Here is a 21,402-nt window from a genome sequence, read left to right as displayed (position 1 = left end):
GGGAATGTCTGAAGTAGCTAGAAAGTGTCTTATGGCAGCAGTGGTGACTGACCGACACCACTGTTCTCTACGGAGCTGGGCGAGGTGCTCGGACTGTGCAATGCTGTGTTCCCACTTGAGCTTGGGGTCAAGGGTTCATGTCCTTCAGAATTCTCCAGCATTTCCTGAATGAGAGGGGGCATCGAGCCAGGAATTTCCATTTTCAAGGTAATTACACTTTCTGCACCTTTAGCACTGATGCTGTGATCTGTGATTTTCATGAGGATCTTTGGAAACATGTGAGGCTTGCTGGGTCGTCTCTTTCTGATATAAATTTTTAGTGCTTCCAGCAATGGTTCTTGTAGCTTATCTAATTTTGTTGGTTCCTCAAGGTCCTGGCGGTCTCCACAGATCAAGCAGATGGCGCTGAGAAGGCCTGTCTCCGTGTCGTCCATCTCCAGATGTAGGAGCTGGCTGGCGAAGGTGAATACGAGGTCGGTCAGGAGTCTGATCCTGGCGTTGTGCATCTGGGTTCAATTCAGGGTCAGGCCATCTGAAAATGGCATGGTGTCTTGCTCTGGGGTATACCTGGTGCAAATTCTCAGAATCAGGATGTCCAAACAGGCTGCCTTCAGCAGGGTGATTTGGTTTGCGATGGTCAAGCCGGTGAAGCCTGGTAGATGTTTAGCAAACTCCACGATCTCAATAATGCACTTGGTGGCCAGTTCACTGAATTTGTCCCAGAGGCCCAGGTCCAGTCGGACTCAATGGTCAGCACTGGAATTCCTGTTCCTGAGCCTCGCACGTGCCCAACCTGTGCGTCATGACCGAGTGGGAGGAAACGCCCACCCTACTCAGCGGCTGCTAAAACCCCCGCCCGGGGTGCCTCCTCCAAAGGAGATTTAATTGAAGATATCAGGGTGGTTATATCCATGAGAACAGATGGATATTGAAACAAATCCATTCATCAGTTTCCAATTTTTTTTCAGTCTATTCTTCACTTAGTTTTGAAAAGCCAGGTTTTGACTTTCAGAAAAAAAGGGAAAATCTTAAATAAATGACTAAATATGAGACATATATAAATGAAACAGAAAACAAAATCTGATTCATTCTACTAATGTCCTACTTAATCCTCAAAGCCCAGAAATCTCCTTTACTCCAAAAAAGGATTTCAGTTTCTATATCATATGGGGAGGCCATTTCTTCTCTGTGTCAGGGTGTCTGAATACTGATTAACTAGATGTCATGATAAAGATGGTGGCAAATTTTCTTGAGAGAAGTCAATGACAAAGTTGTCCAAAGATTACATTCTCTTGGAAATGGGTAATCATTGCAAGAATAGCTCAAATCCTTTGCTCTGTGGGGAATGGAGTTTCAAATGGGCAGTGACTAATAAGAGATGGTTCATTCTAATCGAGGCTTTGCTGAATAATTGGAAGTCATTAATGCTAATGCTATCAATGGATGAACAGACAAATCTTGTGGATGATATATATATTTTTTGTTTGTTTGTATTGTTAGTCACTAAAACATTGTTCACATTTGTTAACGAAAGTATCAGATTTTTCAGTGATCTGGTTTTTGAGAGGTAGGTTGTAGCCCAACAGTTGAAGCAGATCATCATGGAGGTGGGGGCAGGGTTTGTTGGAGGATGGCCTGAGAAGGGCAGCAAACCTGGGTCTTTTTTTCCCGTGTACATTTCAGACAGACCAAAGAGTATATTTTTTTTCCCTAATGGAAGCGAAGGAGTGGCAACATTAGACATGGCTTTCTGCAGTTCAGACTTTAACTCAAATACACATTCTTCTTTGTGGGTTAAGACTGGGCAAGGAATGGAGGCCATGGGATAGTTTTGACATGCCTCTGGATTAAGAGATAATTAAAGAGAGAAAAAAATCAGGGCAGACAATATTAGATAATGCCCAGACAAAAGTATCTTGTCCACTGAATCAGAGAAAGCTCCAGGTGAGGCCATTTATAGTCAAAGTTCTTTTCATAATCCAAGGCTTAGCCAGTTGGTACTGACCGTATGGGATATATCTTGAGACATTAAGAGGGCCTTACCTCTTACCTATCCTTTCCTGTTTTAATTTAAGGGGAGGAAGAACTCATCCCCATTTGCTTAAATGTTTTTCTGATTCTATTTTAGAAGGAAGTACCATGTCCTCTGAGATCATTTCTGATTCTTCATTATTGACCATGTTTTTAGCAAGATGGAAACATGAAGCTCAAATTTCGCTGATGTTAAACAATTCATGAGTAGCATTTTTAATATCATCAAATAAGTGATTATCATTAGAAAATTCATGATTTTCATCATCAACAGTATCATCATCATTGCCATTATCCTCATCATATTCATTACCATGATTGTTGTAGTAATTTTCCTCCTCTTACGGTACTACCTCTTCTGTACAACTGGCACTGCCAGTTCCACAGGCCAAGACAGGTATCTTTTACAGAAACACAAGGAACCAACAAAGTCAAAATAAATTTTAATATCTATTAAATACATAAGCTATTGCTATCTAAATGAATTATCAGCATAGTAGATGACAAAAATATTTTTGTCACTACTTTCCAATAAAAAAATCATGTCTTCTTCTTAAAGTAGCCCCTCCATAGGAAAAAAGCCATCAGTGTTCTATAAGTATAGCTATATTTATATATTTAAGGAGTCTTAGCCTACTCAAATTTACTAGACATATTTAATATCAGCAAATACTACGCCCCATGACACTGATTCCAGGAGTGATTTAAATTATGTCTGGGATCATTTTGAATCAGGAGAAACAATGATATTTTCAAACTACTAGTAATTTTTTTCCCCCTCAGGTGCACTGAATCACACTTTTTAATCAGGGTATCAATATACTATAATATCTAAACTCCATCCAGAGAATAGTAATGTTTATAAAAGTTCTCCAAAATTAATTAAGGTTATGCCTTGAAAGGCAGAACCAGTATTTTTATGCCATGACATCTAGCAACTATGTCAATCAATGAAACAACTGAAACTTCCAGTCTTATTAAGTTAATCAGTTCTTTACAGACACAGCCAATGACAAACTTAACTAAATTGGTCCCAGTTTCACACATTAAAGCGTAGACATCTTCAGTGACGAATATAGCAGTTTAGATAAGATTATTGTAGACATACGGTCAAAATATATTTTCATGCCTCACAATACTAAAAGAAAAAATTATAAAATTTAAGAGCTAAAAACAATTGATCATAAATAAACCCATTAGTAAAGACATTGGCTTAATAAATGCTTCTTTTAACAAGATAGCCATACTAGTGCTATCATACAAGGCAAACTGTGTTACATTCATATACTGTATCTTCAAACAGTTCTTAATTTGTCTAATGCTAGAAGATGTTAATTTTTATAATTTCTTATCCTTAACAGTAGCAAATAGTTTTTTTTCAAAGTTTACTATTTTAACATTAGCATTTAACTATTTTAACTAATAATTTTTACACAACCATGAAATCAAATTAAAAAAATAATGATTTTACTACTGAAAAGAATAAACCTTTCTTTACTAGCTGAGTTCCCACAATTTATAACATTTTACAAACAAAAATACTCATACATATTAATTTTATCCTTCTAATTTTTATTCTAAGATTGGAAATTAATTTGGGCAAAGGACACATTTGTTTCATATAAATATCCAATTTATAAAGTGGATTCATTGCATAAGTTAAGATTTTGTTAGTGTTAACAATAAGTGTATTTTCTTGATATATAATAAAACAGAATAAATATTGAAATACTTTTGTGCAATTAATGAATTGTTTATCCCATCTGAAATTAGAAGAAAACCATCTCTCAAGTTACTTTGCTCTATATTTAGCATAATGTTCCCTTTCTAGTTACATAGATAAGAAAGTAACTTCTACACTGAAAATTAATTATAATATTTTGGAAATTATAAAAAAGCATTATTACTTCATAAAATCTATCAAAGGTGCTAATACTTTTTGGGGGGGTAGGAGTTTATTAATTAATTAATTTATTTTTGCTGTGTTGGGTCTTCGTTTCTGTGTGAGGGCTTTCTCTAGTTGTGGCAAGCGGGGGCCACACTTCATCACGGTGCACGGGCCTCTCACTATCGCAGCCTCTCTTGTTGCGGAGCACAGGCTCCAGACGCGCAGGCTCAGTAGTTGTGGCTCACCGGACTAGTTGCTCCGCGGCATGTGGGATACTCCCAGACCAGGGCTCGAACCCGTGTTCCCTGCATTAGCAGGCAGACACTCAACCACTGCGCCACCAGGGAAGCCTGGTGCTAATACTTCTTTATGTGCTAATACTTTTCCACTTATGACTCCTAAAGTTTAAGAAACTGTTCAAATTGCATTTATTGTTTAAACATTTGTGAAGTATTCTCTCATCTGGAAATGGTCATCGTTTGAAGGTTTGGGAAAGTGTTCAAAACATCCTGACTTGTCCTTGGAGTTACTAAAAATAAGATAAATCTGCTCCTACCACACTAGGCTGTGCAAGGGTGGGCTAAAGCAGTAGTTCTCTGCTAAGGAAATTCCAACCCCCTCCCCCACACAGGGGATATTTAGCAAACTCTGGAAATATTTTTGGTTGTCACATCTAAGCAGGAGGGTGCCACGGGGACTTAGTGGGTAGAGGCCAGGTATACTAATAAACTTCCTACAATGCACAGGACAGCCCCCATCCTGTCCTACCCCATCTCACAAGAGGGAATTATCCAGCTCTAAACGTCTATAGTTCCAAGGTCAAGAAACCCTGGGCCAACACACTGAGAATTATGATCCTAAAAGGAAAAGACTAAATTGTATCCAAATGCGAAGTTTTACTCTGAAATCAGTATAACTACAATTATACTTGTAGGATCCAGCAAATAAATAATCAGAAGAGCCTCAGAAATATAAATGGAAAGAAATGAATCACATCTGTGCATTAGAATCATTTGTACAAACATCACTTTTCTATGGCAGTAAGCCGACTATAAACATATTTTCATATAGACTATCTTATCTTGTGGTTAATTGTATTTTTAAAAACTCTGAGATCACCAGTAAGTAATACCTAATTTTATGAAAATATAAATGGTTTAAATGTTTCCAGGAGGAGAAGCTTTTGACTTTATTTGTATGCTAGGCCAGAATAGCAGCAAACTAATTTCTATTTGTGACCAATGGAAGTACTATTTAAAATTTCCAAGGTTTACACAGTAGCTTGAAATTATAGGTGGTAAAATCAACACACATTTAAAATGTAATACTTGAAATTAAGTGAATCCACCTAGTGTCTAATGATCAGATCATCTGATACAGAACTGGAGAAATTTGATCTTTGGTTACCAACTAAAATTTTAAAATCAAGTTTTGATTCAGGTTCCAAGACACGTTCTTATTCAATAAGAGCTAAAGCTATAGATGACAAAGAAAAACTGAACATTATGGGAAATATTATATATACATAGAAAACATTATTCTATTTATCTGATATGAATAAATGTCCAACTCTTTATTTTACATTTGTTAATTTAAACATGGTATTTTTAAATTATGTTAAACAATAATTGTTTATTATTTTTAAAATAAAAATGGTGAATATATTTGATTGGTGACAATATCATATGAAAAAACACAGTGGTTTAAACATCTAGGGTTTTGTAGATATTTTCATAATACTGTAATTCTTAGAGTTTCATGCATTGCTTACTGATTTATAGATGTACAGTCAGTAAACATATGTTTATGACAAAATATAAGAAATTTTCCACAGCTCACTACATATCTTAATTAATTTGTATCATATTGAAAAATAATGGATAACCCAGTGGACAGTACAGGAAAAAACAAGAGCATGACGGCAGAATTATCACTATTTTCACTCTACCAGAAAGCTGCTCTACTTAAATCCCTTACTTATTATAACAATGCCTTTCCCTTATTCTACTAAAAGAGCTGTCATAGATGGCAAAACATATGACAATTCTTGACAATTAAGGGTTATAAAATAAATGCTTCAAAGTATAAAGTTAGTAGAAAGGAGTTTTTGGTTTCGCTCTCTTTTGAATTGGGACATTTTCGGGGTTTTACCTCCTTTTTTAATACCTACATTAAATAAAGTTTACCAAATAAGGTCATAAATAAGCAAAGGTATTTTCAGTCCTCGTGCAGCTACAAGTCTTAGTTTAAAAGGGTGAGATGAGGGGGACAAAAAGAGGTACAAGTTTAACCATAATAGGAAAATACTGTGCATTTGGAAAGTCACATCTTGATACGATTTTTAGAATAAAATGTTCTCAAAATCAAGTTCTAAACTATAATGTACACAAATACATTCTGTAGCATTAATAAGTTACTTTGATTAAAGGATGATAATTGGGCAATGTGGTAAAAGAAAATTATTTTTTTTATCTTGACTAAGAATTAATGTAAAGGTCTTATATGCCAAAGCCAGTATAATATTACATTTCCCCTCTGGAAATCAAAGCAGAACTTAAAATTGTTGGTATCCACAGCCTCTGTACGTTTTCACAACCTCAGTAAGCCAATAGTTAGAAGAAAAATGGTTTAAGGAAACATGTACAACTACCAAAAAATCTGCAAAGTGAATGTAGCTACATCAAAATAAATTGTTAAAAGAGGAATCTCTTTATCAATGATTGAGGTTTGTGATACCTAGAAAGTCCAATTTGAAATTCCCTTTAAAAATCCCTACTATTCTAAATAAACACACCAATTTGCTTTGACTATCTTCTTAGAAGGGGGAAGATGCTGCTTCTTGTAAAATATCCTATATATAATAAAAACCAAGGACAAAGCTGCTACAACACTGATCAGAACTAGAGGGGATTTTACTAATAACAGGAAAAAACATCTAATGGAGATGTGAGTTTATCCAATCCCATGAATAATTCTGGAATTTAAAGAAGTTTTCTGGGAGACTTTTTTTAAATTGAAGTATGGTTGATTTACAATACTGCATTAGTTTTAGCTGTACAGTCTGGGAGTCTTGACATACATTTGCTGAAGTAGAAAATTTCTAGGAAATATTTTTAAAGTATTTTGGAGAAAAAAGGTAATGGGAAAAGATATGATTCACTTAAATCTGATTATTAACCATAGAATAACAAAGTATTGACTACAGTTTAGAATGAATAATTTATATAGAATTATGATCAATTACTTTCATGCACATAATAGCAAGGACAAGAAGCCTGAATATTAAAGTGATGCTCAAATTATGTTTTGATTATCAAACTATAATTTAATGTAATCACAATTTCTCAAAAATTTGACAACCTTGGGATATATATTTTTGAAGTATAGCAAAACCCTATCAATGATAGTAGACTGGTAAACATTTAATAAATACTGGTTTTAACTTCTGAAAAAGACATTCTTCTCTGATCAAAATCATTTGTGGGAGGAGATATGGGGATATATGTATACATATAGCTGATTCACTTTGTTATACAGCAGCAACTAACACAATATTGTAAAGCAACTATACTCCAATAAAGATGTTAAAAATAAATAAATAAAATAAAAGCAGGTACTAAAAAAAAATCGTTTGTGATTTGGTAAACTGCCAAGAGGTGGAAGAAAAACAGTTAATATAAAGTTAAGGAATCTAATAATAAGCAATTTGCATTTTAAAACATCATTACTCTAAAATCAAATGTATACTATTAAACCATTGGATTATTAAACTAGCTGAACTCTATACCACATTTTATATTTAACTTGATTTTTATTACCACCAGAATTATTAAGTTTGTAGTGATTGCTATTAACTCTATTACCTAGATACTTGAATCTAATTCAATTCTTTTTATTAGGGACTATACTAAAATATTCAAGCTATCTCTAAGAATTAAAGGCAAGTTTCAAAATAAACATACTTGAAATGTGTTTACTAATTCATTGAATCGCTTTGCTTTTCATGAATAATGTCATATAAAAGAACAGTAATCCTGATATGCACAATTGACTTTTAAAATAGAATTCTGCATCATATCTGGTTCTATGAGTCAAGGCATATAGGACAGTTAGGGGGTGAAATTTAAATTTATCTTTAGAAAAATGATTAGCTCAACTAGAATAGGATATGGGCACTCTTAAGTCACCATCAGAATACACCTGATATATATATATACAATATATAATATATATCTCCTGATGGTGACCTAAGTGCCCATATTTATCTATCTAAAAATATATATTTATATTTAGTATGTATGTAAAAAAAAGTTCAAAACGCTGAATGAAGTCCAGGCAAATCCATGAAGAAAACCAAAACATATGATGCAAAAATAATTAAATGATTATTGGTGACATCATGTTTTTTAATGTTGGTGAATGGAGAAACAACAACAGAGTACAATTTGATACTGCATCCAAGTATCCATTATTATTCTCAAATCAGTATAATGGAGGAAAATATAAACTGTTCTTTTAAAAGTATTTATGAAGAATATGTCCATGCAGATAAAATCACTATTCTTCTCTTACAAAAACCACTCAAGGCTCTTATCTACAACCTAATTTTTAGTTCGAAAAGATGTGCAAGAGGTTCTCTAACTCATCAACTGTTTAGGCTATACTCAAATGGCCTCTAGATAAATAGGTACTCAGGGAAAACAGTGTAGAAAAGGAGAAATGGGGTAACACATTTAACTTCTTAAAACCTTAATTGTTTAGAACCTTAGCCAGAGGCTAATCCCTCCTAATTTTTGTGAGTCAAAGCTTGGAAGCAAAGGACAGATAGCCTTCATATATTTAAATAATGATTAAGGAAATCATATGTCCAAAATAAAAGAATTTTTAATGAAATTACATCTGCTTTCCATGCCATTCTCTTGCCTGTTTAGCTTTAGTGAACACTACATGAGATGAACAATGCCAGCTCAGAAAAGGATTCACCCTACATAAATTTGATGATAGCATGTCTGCTGCCAGATAATTCTTCACAAGCCAATCTTTTGCCAATTGAGCTAACTCAGAATTGTTCACCTGAGAATTGTTCAGCTAAAATAAATGGAGAGTCCAGTTTGTGTTAGTGCAAGTAATAGTTTACTTCATTAATATGCAGGAAGTGGCAGCTTTCTGGCTCAAGGTAGTTCAGACCTTTAGGAAGAATAGGAAACATAAAATGGCAAAGAAGAAATTAGACATTTTGGGTTTTATGTATTGTGACCATATATTCTTGGTCCCTGTTTAATTATTAAGAGGTGCCCTTTCACTTTTAAACTTGTCCTTATTTGGAGGATATATTATGTGGTTAGCCTCATTTTATACAACAAAAGTAAATAACAGAAAACCAGGTGAGGATAAAATAGAGGCTAAAACATATATATACACAAAGATATGTATAAGGCACCCAAAGATAATTCTCTTTTTAATCTACAAATTGAATCTGAACTCTACAGGTCAAACCGTTTGTCCACTGTGTCTGTGGAAATCATTTGAGAAAGCAACACTTAAAGTAACTACAAATGTTGCCTAAGCAATAATCAAAATAAGCAGTTATCTTTTAAAGCAACTAGGACAGCAAATCCAGTTATTTGTGAAACAGAAATTGCTAATGTGTGAAATCATAGAGTTATGCAGTCAGTTATGTGTGGGGAAAAAAAATCTTCCAATATCATAGTAACACAAAATACAAAAGCTGTTGTCAGTAAAAAGAATTGTGGATAACTCATTGTGGCAATGCACTGCAAATATGGGTGAATCAACTATCACTAACCCATTGGAGCAATTAAGTTTAAGAAAGCTTAACAATTGTGGCAGATGAAACAACTGTCAGTAAACTGTGTAGCAAACCATGAAGATACTTTGAAATAACTCTTGAGTTTATCTAAAACAATAGTTTGTTTACTTATAGCTGAATCTAATTAATACACTATGCCTTAAAATGGGGAAACAATATAAAAATAATTGCTTAACCAAATACCACAGTTGTCTCATAATATCAGGGAACTATTTGGTAAAATGCTATTTTTACACTAATCAATACTCAAATAAGGCCAGCCACTAGATTGTAGGGTATGTAGAAGATTATCTCAGACAGGAGTCAATTTTTTGCCTCAAACCTTTAACAGTCTAGATTACAGAAGGCCAGACATAGTTAAAATGAGATTACTATTTACAAAATACCAAATAAAACAAATGGAGAAAAATTTTAAGTTACTTTAAACTACTTAAATTTGCCATAGTATGATTATATTTGTGTAGAATATACAGCTCAAGAAGTCATGTCTATTAGATAAATAACAAAAAATCAGATTTCTAAGAGTTAAAGGGATTAAAATGTCAGTTTTATTAATCTAGCTATTTTGCATGTAAACTGGTTTTCTATGTGAGACCTCTAGATTTATAAAAATCCGTTCGTTTTACCAATTAGGTATTTGATCTAAAGCATCATTTGAAGGACTAAAGCAAAACTCGAGGCAGCTAAATATGCCTGAAAACTCAAGACGGGTTTTCTGGAGAAAATAGATTTCAGAGAAATGTCTAGAATCCTAAAAGCTCCAGATGGATAAGCTAGTTCAGCCTATATAGAAGCCATCCAACAATGTTTCAACTCAGTGCCATATATATACCATCCCCAATGAGGAAATTTTCACTTTTCCAGTCCCATGAGTACTTCTAGTTAAAGATACATTCCCACACCACTACAATGGCTTCCAAAGGCTTAAATATGATAGGATGGTCATCGCTACTTCTTCGACTTAGAAAGTTCTCGACTGGTTTTGGAATCTAGGATAATGAGGTATTTGAAGGGGTGATATGGTTTTGAAGAAAATGCTATGGCTATCTGTAGCTGGTCCTTCAGGAATCACTTTCCTCAGAGTAAAATTAAAAGATTTGAAGGCCTCCTGAAACTCACAAAATCTGTTAAATATTTAAGTCCTCAGAGAAAAAGCAGTGTGACACCACTAAATGAAGTCAAGAATATAATAATCAAAATCAGAATTTTACAGTTTTTTTGTGTATTCAACCAATCTAAGTAGCCTTCCTTTCATATTTACTTATGGAAGGGAGTTGAATATCTAAGTTAATCAAATATTCATTACTTTGTATAATCTAAACACGATTATATTTTCCTACTTTTTGATAGCTATATGCACTCTCACATTCATCCATACAATCATTCAGTGACTTCAATAATGCACTGTGTTCAACTAAAATTAATCTATAAAGTTCTACACTTCTTTATTTATAATCCATTAAATTGTTTTTTTTTTAAATTTTTTCATCCCTGGATTGTTTAGAGCATCACTTTGTTCTTCTGTTAACTATTTATTTCATTATTTTCCTTACTGACAGCAAAGCTCTTCTTGTCCCTGACTAAGCTACTTTAAATGGATGCTTCTAAGCAAACTCTTGTGCTCAGTGAATATAAGGGCCCCCTCCTAAACCAGGAAAACATACTAGTATCCATGAAAGTGTAGTTCTAGCAAATATCCTGCTGCAAAAATGACTTTTAAAACCTATTTAATTTAGAATGATTAAAAATTTAAAAATTCAAATTTGTTATTATATATCTCTCCTACAGAATCCACTGCAGAAAGACAATTTTGACCAACTTACAAAAAAAGAAATAGGAAAATAGAAAAGAGTTCAGTGTGAAAAAGAAAAGACAAGATAGGACATCTAATTTTTTAAAATGGCATATGAATGAGATGTAAATAAAGCAATTCCAGATGGTAGAAGCTGTATATGAGAAAGTATTCACATTAGCAATATCATAGTCATATGGAGGGCCAGGAGGAGGGAAAGACAAATGAGGAGAAGGAAACATTTGATTCAAGAGACAAGTTAAAGAAGGTAAATGGAAGTTTGTTTTAAATTGAACTAAGTCAAGAAATAAATGTGGAGCCAGTGGCACTGATTGAGAAAGAGAAAAATGCTGTCATATATTCCTCTGTATACATATATAAAATATGTGTGAAAAGTTTAGGTTGTAAAATAAGGTTTTTAAAGAGTATAGAGCATAATTTTAGAAAAGTTGGAGGAGACTACAATCTTAAACCAGAGAGCAAAACCCGTAACTACTGTTTATAAAACACTTTTCTTCAAGGCACTCAGCAAATTTTATGTATTTTTCTTATTTCATTAATTTTTATAATATCCCTGCCTGTTAGATAAAGATAATTTTATTTTCACCATTATATAGAAGAGGAATTGGAGGCATAGACGACAAGTTTAAGAATTAAGATAATAGAAGGACTTATGTAATTACCACCACTAGCACAGGAATTAACATTTTCATCAAAAAGATTTTATTTCCAGTCTTGAAATTGTTTTTCAGATAAATGTTGGCAGCAAGTATCACTGCCACAATTGCAGACCTAGTAAAAAATAAAATATCATGAATTAATGAGAGTGCTGGGTGAAAATCTACTGAAAGTAGATTGGGAAATTTTAACTTGTCTGAAACTGTGGACACTTAAATATAATTCCATGTTCTTAATGTCAGAATGACCAATTCAAGATAAAATGTTCTTTTAATACAATAAATGTTTTCTTCCTTACTATCATTAGTGTAGAAATATATTCCCCATAATGCCTTGTTATTAAGCTCCCTGGGGACAGTGACTATTTTTCAAACATATTTTTATCCCTCAAGACTTTGTACGCTGGGCACTCATTAAGTATATGTTAAATTTAGATGACTGGAATTAGACTAAGATGTTAGTTGGTAGTCAGTTACCGTTACAACTAAGAAAATAGTAGAACAGCTTTCCATTCTTTAGAGCTTTACTTCATCTATTGGAGAAGCTTAAAATAATGGAGTTCTATATTTAAAATAAGCAATAGGATAAGATATGTTCATGAGAACATCCTCCATAAAATAAAATTCCTGGTTAAGTGAGATCTCAAGGACAAATGTAAATTAGGTGAGATAACCTAAAACCTCATTTTACGCATTCAACTTTTAAAACTCCTTGTTTTGTTGAATAAAACAAAGTTTAAAAGTAGTTTTTTCAAAAGGTTTTTTATTTCTATTTCCTATTCTATAACCTTGTATTACTTTTCTTAGTTTACCTGCAAGTTTACAGACATCTACATGCAGTAATTAAAATATAAACACTCTTTCACTGTGTTAAAAATAAAGCAATAGGTTTCTTATGACTGATTATCTAGAATTACATCTTACATTTCACAGCAAATGAAAAATATATGGACAGCTATAGTTTTATTGTTTTAGTTACTAAAAGACACATTTCTGTGTGCTTGCATGTGGATATTATATTTTGATGCACTGAGCTCTCTAGTAATGAATATTTAACTTTTTACGAAGAAAAACAACCATTATCACATAATTGTGGAATAATATTGGTGGAGATATATTAATTTCTGCAAGCAAAAGACCAATGTATAAAGAACACTTCAAAAATAGTTATTTAAGCTCTGTGTTTTAAAATTAAATTGAACTTAATACTTTCCTTCCTCTGGTACCTTCTATGTTCATTCAGAAACTAAGACACTTCAACAAAGATATACTAAAATTTAATTTGTGGTCAAAGCAGTTTATTTTCTCTATTATGCTATTGAATTATTCACACTTTTTACTGATTTATGAAGATGACTAAACTGATAAATGTGAAGGGAGAATACTAATTTCTTTTGTATTTGATTTTGAAGTGAGAACTATTTTTCATATGCATTTTATATTTTTGATAAAGAATAATTTCTTCAAAATTGGTCCAAATTCACATAAAAGCATAAAGCATAAAGCTTGGTAAAAGCATAAAGCTATTTAAATTATTTTATTGATTGAATTAAGTCAAAATCAGAAATTTCCCCCCAAATGACCTTATTGCTTTTATCATCACTTCTGAACAAGATGTTATCACCTCTGGTACAAAAGTTTTACCAATCCATCATTTTTTTTGGTCTAAGATTGAATGAAGGATCATAATTCAGTTCACTAAGAGTGTTGTTATACAGTCAGTATAATGTTGTATAGATCAAAAAAATAATTTATGCTGAACTAACTACACACATTGGAATGTTTATTATCTCAGATTATTAGCATCGATCAGAATTATGGGAGCCAAGTAGATCTGTATAACCAAACCTCATGTTTTCATGAAAGAGTTCTATAATTTTGTCATATAATTAAATATATATTTAATAGATTTTAAGTCTTTCCCTTTGGCAGGCACAAAATTAAACATAAAATTGTTTCTTATTTAGATACAGTGAACAATGGAATAACAGATCAATAAACCTGTGCCTAATAATAATCCATGTAAAATTTAGCAGTATTTCTTATAGCTAGTTGCTATTATCAGGTCAAAGGGCAGAATGTGAGTAAATTAATCAAAGTTGGGGACATACATTTGCTCTTCAGAATCTTAGTTTATAAATTCTAGAATTGAGCTATCTAAAATGTCCTACATATATGTGTTGCATGTGGGACTATTAATAACACGTGTATTTAATGAAAGGCATTAGTGGACTATATTAACCAGGTCTCTGATAATAGCAATGAAGTCAAAAGTTACTTAATCCTATTAGTGTCACACTCTCATTGTAATAAGACCTGACAACATTAATAAAGATCCATTTATGAAGAGAATGAGTTTTATGTTGTCATTTTTCCCCACTGGAGGTACACTTTGATAATAACCCCTAGCTTTCAGGGACCTAACAGTCATTTGACTGTCACCTTTTTTACTTTTTAGCACAGATCAAAAATGTTAATCTGCACATCATAGAATTCAGAGAATATAAAATCAAGTTATCTTAAAGCTGAAAGGGTGAACTTCCAAATAAAACTTCATTTTATAGTTGAAAACTGAGAAAATCATTATATTCAAACTCTTCTGAATATCTTTAGAGGCAGCTTTGCTTTCTAAAGCAGTTAAATACATTGTTTGTTATAGCATATTATGTATATTATAGCATATTATAACATTGTTTGTTATAGCATATTATGCCTGCAATGGCATTAATGAATTTTACTCACTCCTCCTGATACTACACACTACTTTGATCTATTGATACATATGATAAAGAAATATTAATTCCTTTAGAATAATAAAGTTTGCTTGCTCTTTAGCTCCACGATATATTATTTGATGTCTCATTCTTGGCAAGTGTATTCAAGGTTACTAAATCTAATGGTAGATAGAATTTTCACAATTTGGATTTTCTAATCCCAGATTTCAAAGCAAATCTAAGTCTAACCTAAGTTTCATAAATCCAAACTCTTGATCAACAGGCAATATGTTTAGTTCTCATTTAGTTTTTAAAGTAAAAACCAAATATATCTTATTTTAAACAAAATAGAAACAAGGTCCCAAACTTTGATTATGTGAAAAGACTCTGGCCAAGATTAATTTTTTTTGAGGTGGATGTAAAAGATGAGGATGCTTTATGAGATGGGCAAAAATGTGTGAGGGCTTTGAGTCGGGTCACGAATCTGAGAAAAATTTGACCTTCACGCTCCGTCAGCACAGTCAACCTTTGAAACATTGTCATGCCTGCCTCAAGGGGACCAATCAACACACTGCCACTGGGCTAGTATAGAAATATTATTGCTGATATATGTGAGGGAAGATGAAAATCTGAAGCAGAAAATGAAGACATATGCAACATCATTACACAAACTAATTTCCCCTGAGTTCCAACCATGGAAAGAAGTAGATCCCTGTGGTTTATATCCATATCCTGAGTCAGATTGGGCGCTTGAAGTATATTTCTATTTGTGAATGTACCAGCTTCCCTGACAACAGACTTAGAATATGAAAAAAAGCTTTATAAGTAACAGGCTGTCAGAATAATAAGGTGGAAGTTAGAAAGACATTGTAACTTTCTACTCCTGGACAACAGCTCTGTCAAATACTACTAGGGCTCAGTGGTATATATTTATTAGATAGATGACACATAGATGCAGATAATTATATATATAGTATACAATATGTATGTAGGTATAGTGTACACGTAGTATATACTATATACCATGTATAACATATATTTTAAAATATATTATTTAATAACATTTAAAAATTATATGTTTATAATATATATAATATTTATAATATATAAAAATGGCATATATATACACATATATATATATGTGTGTATAGAGAGATATATATAGTTATAGATCTTTAGCATAGCTAGTCCAAATTAAGGGAAATTATATCAGAATATCATGGGGAATTCTCATTATACCATGTCTTTACTTGAGACAGGGAAAAGGGAAGATTTCACTTCTGGATATTATTTTAAGTGGCAATTCACATCAAAAACTTTTATAGATGAAGCTTTTTTTTTTCTTTAGAGTAACCTAATCTCTCAAAAATTTGAAAATTAACCTTGCCAAGATCATGTAGATAAGTTTTATTTTACCATAATTTTCTTTGTACTAAGCAGAATCACTTGGTAATCATGTTATTCATTCATTCCTCACTTTCTTTTTACTTTGTCTTTTTTCATTTTCTTCTTCTTCCTTCCTGTTAAACTTGCTGTGATCCTCACCCTCAAGGTTATCTATCTGTCTCTTTCTGTCAATCAAATCTAAGAGTCAGAAGACCTTATTCTGGTTCCCAATTTACTAGTCATATGATCATAAACAAAACAAATTATTACCCTGAAATGCAATATCCAAATTTTTAAAGTGTGTAATCATAATGCTTTCCTTGTTTATGCCAAAGCACACCTAATATCATGAAATGCATAAATGAAATTAAAATATTTATATATTAATTTTTTGAAGATCAATATTGTATGTTTTGTCTTATGTTACATTTTATTATATACATTTTGATACATTTATCAAATACCTTTATTTTCAGTTAATTATCTTGTTAATTAACATAGATTTGTTAATAGCAAGACACTTTCATGTGTAAATTGACCTAATTTTTCCTAGAATTTTTCCCTATATCTCCCCCTTCTCTCCCTTCGTTATCTGAACTTTTCATATAAATTTTATATTTCCTTAGTTAAGATAAACTGTGATTTTGTTATTCTTGTCTACTCAACAAAAATAGAACAAGTTAACATTAATTAAATTCTCAACCTATTCTGCAGGAAAGATCTTTTAAAATAAATTAGTATGGTTGGCCTACTTACTTTCAAATTATAACACTTTTTAAAATTTATGGATGAATCATAACATGTTTCTTTTTTTTATTTTTATTTAACCTCCCTATCCCCCCTCCCCCAGTGTACATACCACTTTCATGACAGGACCTTTTTGCAAGTCAAAGTTCACCCAGTTAACCCATGAGATGGCCCTCTGCAAGCCCAGGGCTATGCTTTGTGTTCCATAATTATTATTTTTAACAAGCAGTCAGGACAGTATTTGCCCATTGGGCCATACAAATGCCCCAGTACTTAGGTACATCACTTTTGGCTTATCACACATTCTAAAACAGAATGAAATTGTAGAGCATGTCTATTTCTAAGACTCATCTAAGAACCTCTAGTGAGCCTGTCTTTATGTCACTTGCTGATAATCTTTCAAAGAAATTCAAATGAAAATAGATTTTAACAAACCTAAATTAAGCCAGTGGGTTTATTTGTTTTTTTTTTTAATTTGAATTTGTTAAGCAGCTTTCAAGACAAATCAGAAATTTCTTGGAAGTTCATTAAGCTGCCCTGAGGGAGACATTACAAAATTATTCTTTCAGTAAAGCACTGCATTTCAAAATAACACATTTGTCAGGATTGTTGGGTGGAGAGACCCTATTACTAATTCCTGATTTAAATTTGGTAAGGTCCCATTTTGATTTGAATCTGTCAATTTTTATTTTCCAAATAAATTGCTTTTCTTTGTTTAGGCTGTGCTCTCCAAAATAGTAGCCACTTACCACAGGTGGCTATTAAAATTAAGATTAATTAAAATTAAAAATTCAGTTCCTTGGTAATAATAACCACATTTCAAGTAATGAATAGCCACATGTGGCCGGTAGCTACCATATTGGATACCACAGATAATAGAACTTCCGTCATCACTGCTGGACAGTGTAACTGTCCAGTCATCTACTGGACAGTGTAACTTTAGAGATAGTATCCACTCTGCTATGCAACTTACTGTTTAAAGTAATAAGCCTCACATTTCTATAAACAGTCAAATGTTTCAATGCATCTCGAAAAACCTTCTATGCAGGTGTATCTACCCTCTACTTAGTGCTTATTCTTCCCAATTCTGCCCCTGTGAAATTTATATCATCAATCTCATATTATGACTGGAGAAACTAAAAGTTAGAAAGATTAAGCTGGAGGTGGCTTGTCTAGTCGGTGGTAAGCACAAAATTGTGATCTATATCTTTCTGACTTCTGCATATTTTTACATTTCATCAGATAAGGAGACACTATTGCAAGGACCTTACTTAGAAATGCTTATTTATAAATCATCCGTCTGTTTTCAGTTTTTACTTCTTATATTCACACACAAATCTGCATTTCATTTGAAATCACTCAAAAGATCTCCAGAGTTCAATTTCTGAATGTATTTATAAACAAATATATCTTCACAACATATCAGCTTCATCTGAGCAGTTTTCCAATATTACACAACCTCCATGCTAAAACCTTCAGATGATATTCATCAAAATATCTTATTTATGTGTTCTTTGAATAATTTTAACATTGGTCATTATGATAATCATAATCTGGTAATGCATAGTCAGAAAATGTTTGTAAAACTTTGAAAATTGCTTGACCATATCTATATTATACCTGCACATTTGTTCTTTTACACATTTGCCAAGATCATTCAAGTGCATTGTACTATATCACATACCCCAATCTGAGTTTTCTACTACTCTATGTACCATATAGCCAATTAAAAATATTCTCCCATTCGCTTGATAAATGCAGTCTCTCTGCACATACTTCAAAGAATACCAAATATTCCATCTATTCTTCCCTCTGCATTTACCACCCCAAGACCCAAATCAAGCCAAAATAGGTTCTTTAGGTTAACTGAAACTCTTTGACTGAAAAATTGACTTACCCTTTACTGCAAATGAATGCTCTGTGTTTTCAAAGAATTGGAACAAAATGAAAATATTTAACATTAACAAGACATATCTAAAAATTAATCTCATTTTGTGACTCAAGAGATGCTTAAAGATCTTGCTTTGACTTGAAATCAGCATGAAAAATATTTTTTACTACTATATCTGTGTAGAAATGCTAGTAATAAAAATGTTCTATTCACCCCCAAAATAAATGTATTTGGCTTCTTTTCAAAGGACAAGATAAAGCTTTCTGTCTAAAATAATCACATAGAAAACCCGATAGGTTTGTGGATTCATTCTTGACGTTTAGATTTGCTTGTTTAGGCCAAGTTTGAGGCAAAGTCATGACTAGACAGATTAAAAGTAAGATACTGTGTAGGTTATTGATTTGTAAGCAGCAAGGCTGAACTCCTTGTCTGACCACTATAATAGATTGTTAGTGGAAACACAAATAACTGCTTGAAAATGAATATACATAAAATGAAGATTCATAAACTCCATGCAATTGCAAAAATTGCATTGATAAATTTTCTTTGCTATGCTTTACTTAAACTTTGTAAAATTGTGGTGATGGCTTACTCAAAACTTGAAGTACACTAAGATTCTTTTTTTTTTCTTCCCTTTAAAAAATGTGCTATCTTTAATGAAGCATTTTTAAAACGCACCTTAATTAGTTGGTAGTTTTGAACTCCGTTTATTCCTATGTCAGGATCAATGGCTGCTGGGAGAGCATATCGAGAGTTTATAGCTGAGTTCTCTGGAATTGATATGTTGATAACCGTTGCAGGGAATAATGGTGCATTATCATTTATGTCTTCTATCAGAAAACGTATTTTAACCAGTCTAAATATTTCATCTGGCAGAACGGCAACCTCCACCTCATAAAAGCAACGGGTGTCCACTAAGACACCAGCACATAATTTCTCACGATCAATGCGAGCTCCAGTAGTGAAGATCTCACCAGTACCCTCTTCAATTCGAATCAGTGGCACATCTCCGGTCTTGTACACTAACTTGAACTGCATAGGCGTTGTTAAGGACTTGTCTGGAATTAGCGACAAGTTGAGGTCTTTCAGCAAGTCGCCTATCAGGACGTTTTCTGGCATTTCTTCCCGGACGGTGTAGTTCTTCTCCTGGGCGCCAGACTGAAACACGACGCATGCTAACAGGACCGCAAATATATACGTCCCGGACAACAAGTCCATACCAGGCAGGATTGCACTAGTTTTTTTGTATCAGTCCACAGAGAACTGCCAAAGAGAAAAGAAGAGTAGAAAAGAAAGAGAAGAGAAAGAGGAAGAGGAAGAAGAAGCAATTATTAAAGCCAAGCATTAATGTATGTTAACTAAATGCTCAGTTTTAAATTAAAATTACTAAATGAAATAAACAGCAAGGTCCTACTGTATAGCACAGGGAACTATATTCAATATCCTGTAATAGATCATAATGTAAAATAATATGAAAGAGAAACACACACACACATATATATATATACATATATATAACCAAACCACTTTGCTGTACAGCAGAAATTAACACATTGTAAATCAACTATACTTCAATAAAATAAAAATTTGCCAAAATCATTAAATGAAAATACTAGCACGAAAAACACTGTTAAATAAACTAATGACAGATTTGTTTGAACGTAATATTATGCATTTTTACATCAAGATGAAAGGTAAATTAAGCAAGATACGTTGAGTAATTATGAGACCCAGAATATTTATAAAGGTGTTCACCATTGATAAGATATATAAAAGATAATATTATAACAAGATAGTTAAAAGTAATAAAAATAATTTAAAACATTTAATTCAATAGTTAAGGAAAAGTAAAGGGATATGTGTTACTAATAACAAAAATATAATCATTTACTCTTTGTTACAATGTTGTTTTCAAATGCAATTCTTCTATGTGTCATGAATGTTTTATACAATATTCTGTGTGTTCAGCTCTGGGCTTCAAAATGTAAATATCGATCTAGGTTAGGAAGTTTGGATTAAAAAGAAAAGTCCTTTCATAGAGGAGAGGGTTCAATATGGCAAATGCCTAAACATGGGAAGAACAATCATGTGAAAGAGGATTAAAGTTGTCTTTCTTTGGATGAGAGGAACAAGAATAGGTATAAAATTACAGGGAGGCAACTTTCAGATCAACTTAAACAACTGCCTATTAAAACATTCTGGAAAAAAAATGGTTTTCAGGAGAGATTGAATTCCATATATTTGGAGGTACTGATACAGAAGCTGTATCACTAGTTTAGATCTACATATTTATGATTTGTTAGACAATATTCAAACATTCAATGAGAGAACTGGAGTGCAAGGCATCCCAACTCTGAGAGTTTGTTTATAGATTGCATAAAGTAGTCCATGTGAAAATGGGTTTTCACATCTACAGACTGACATAAGAATTACCCAACTACATGAA

The 21,402-nt window shown here is 32.6% G+C and overlaps 1 protein-coding gene and 1 pseudogene across 2 annotated transcripts in view; both read right to left on the bottom strand.

Annotated features, from left to right (window-relative positions):
- The window catches only part of PCDH11X (protocadherin 11 X-linked), a 736,726-nt gene that overhangs the window by 666,124 nt on the left and 49,200 nt on the right, over positions 1-21,402 (bottom strand). Inside the window, exon 2 of one of the 2 annotated variants that reach the window (XM_027086065.1) lies at positions 19,635-20,219. In XM_027086065.1, the coding sequence (XP_026941866.1) occupies positions 19,635-20,174 (540 nt within the window). In that variant the 5' untranslated portion in view covers positions 20,175-20,219. Of the gene's footprint in view, positions 1-19,634; positions 20,354-21,402 lie in introns of those variants that run through there. The other variant, XM_027086066.1, reaches the window with a different exon arrangement.
- LOC113609058 (retinoic acid receptor beta pseudogene) lies at positions 30-18,783 on the bottom strand (annotated as a pseudogene).

This window comes from Aethalodelphis obliquidens, unplaced genomic scaffold, assembly GCF_003676395.1.
Source record: "Aethalodelphis obliquidens isolate GAN/ISIS:26980383/991018 unplaced genomic scaffold, ASM367639v1 scaffold54, whole genome shotgun sequence".
Taxonomy (NCBI): domain Eukaryota; kingdom Metazoa; phylum Chordata; class Mammalia; order Artiodactyla; family Delphinidae; genus Aethalodelphis; species Aethalodelphis obliquidens.
The sequence above is the reverse complement of the archived record's forward strand: the minus strand, read 5'-3'. Positions and strand labels throughout refer to the sequence as shown.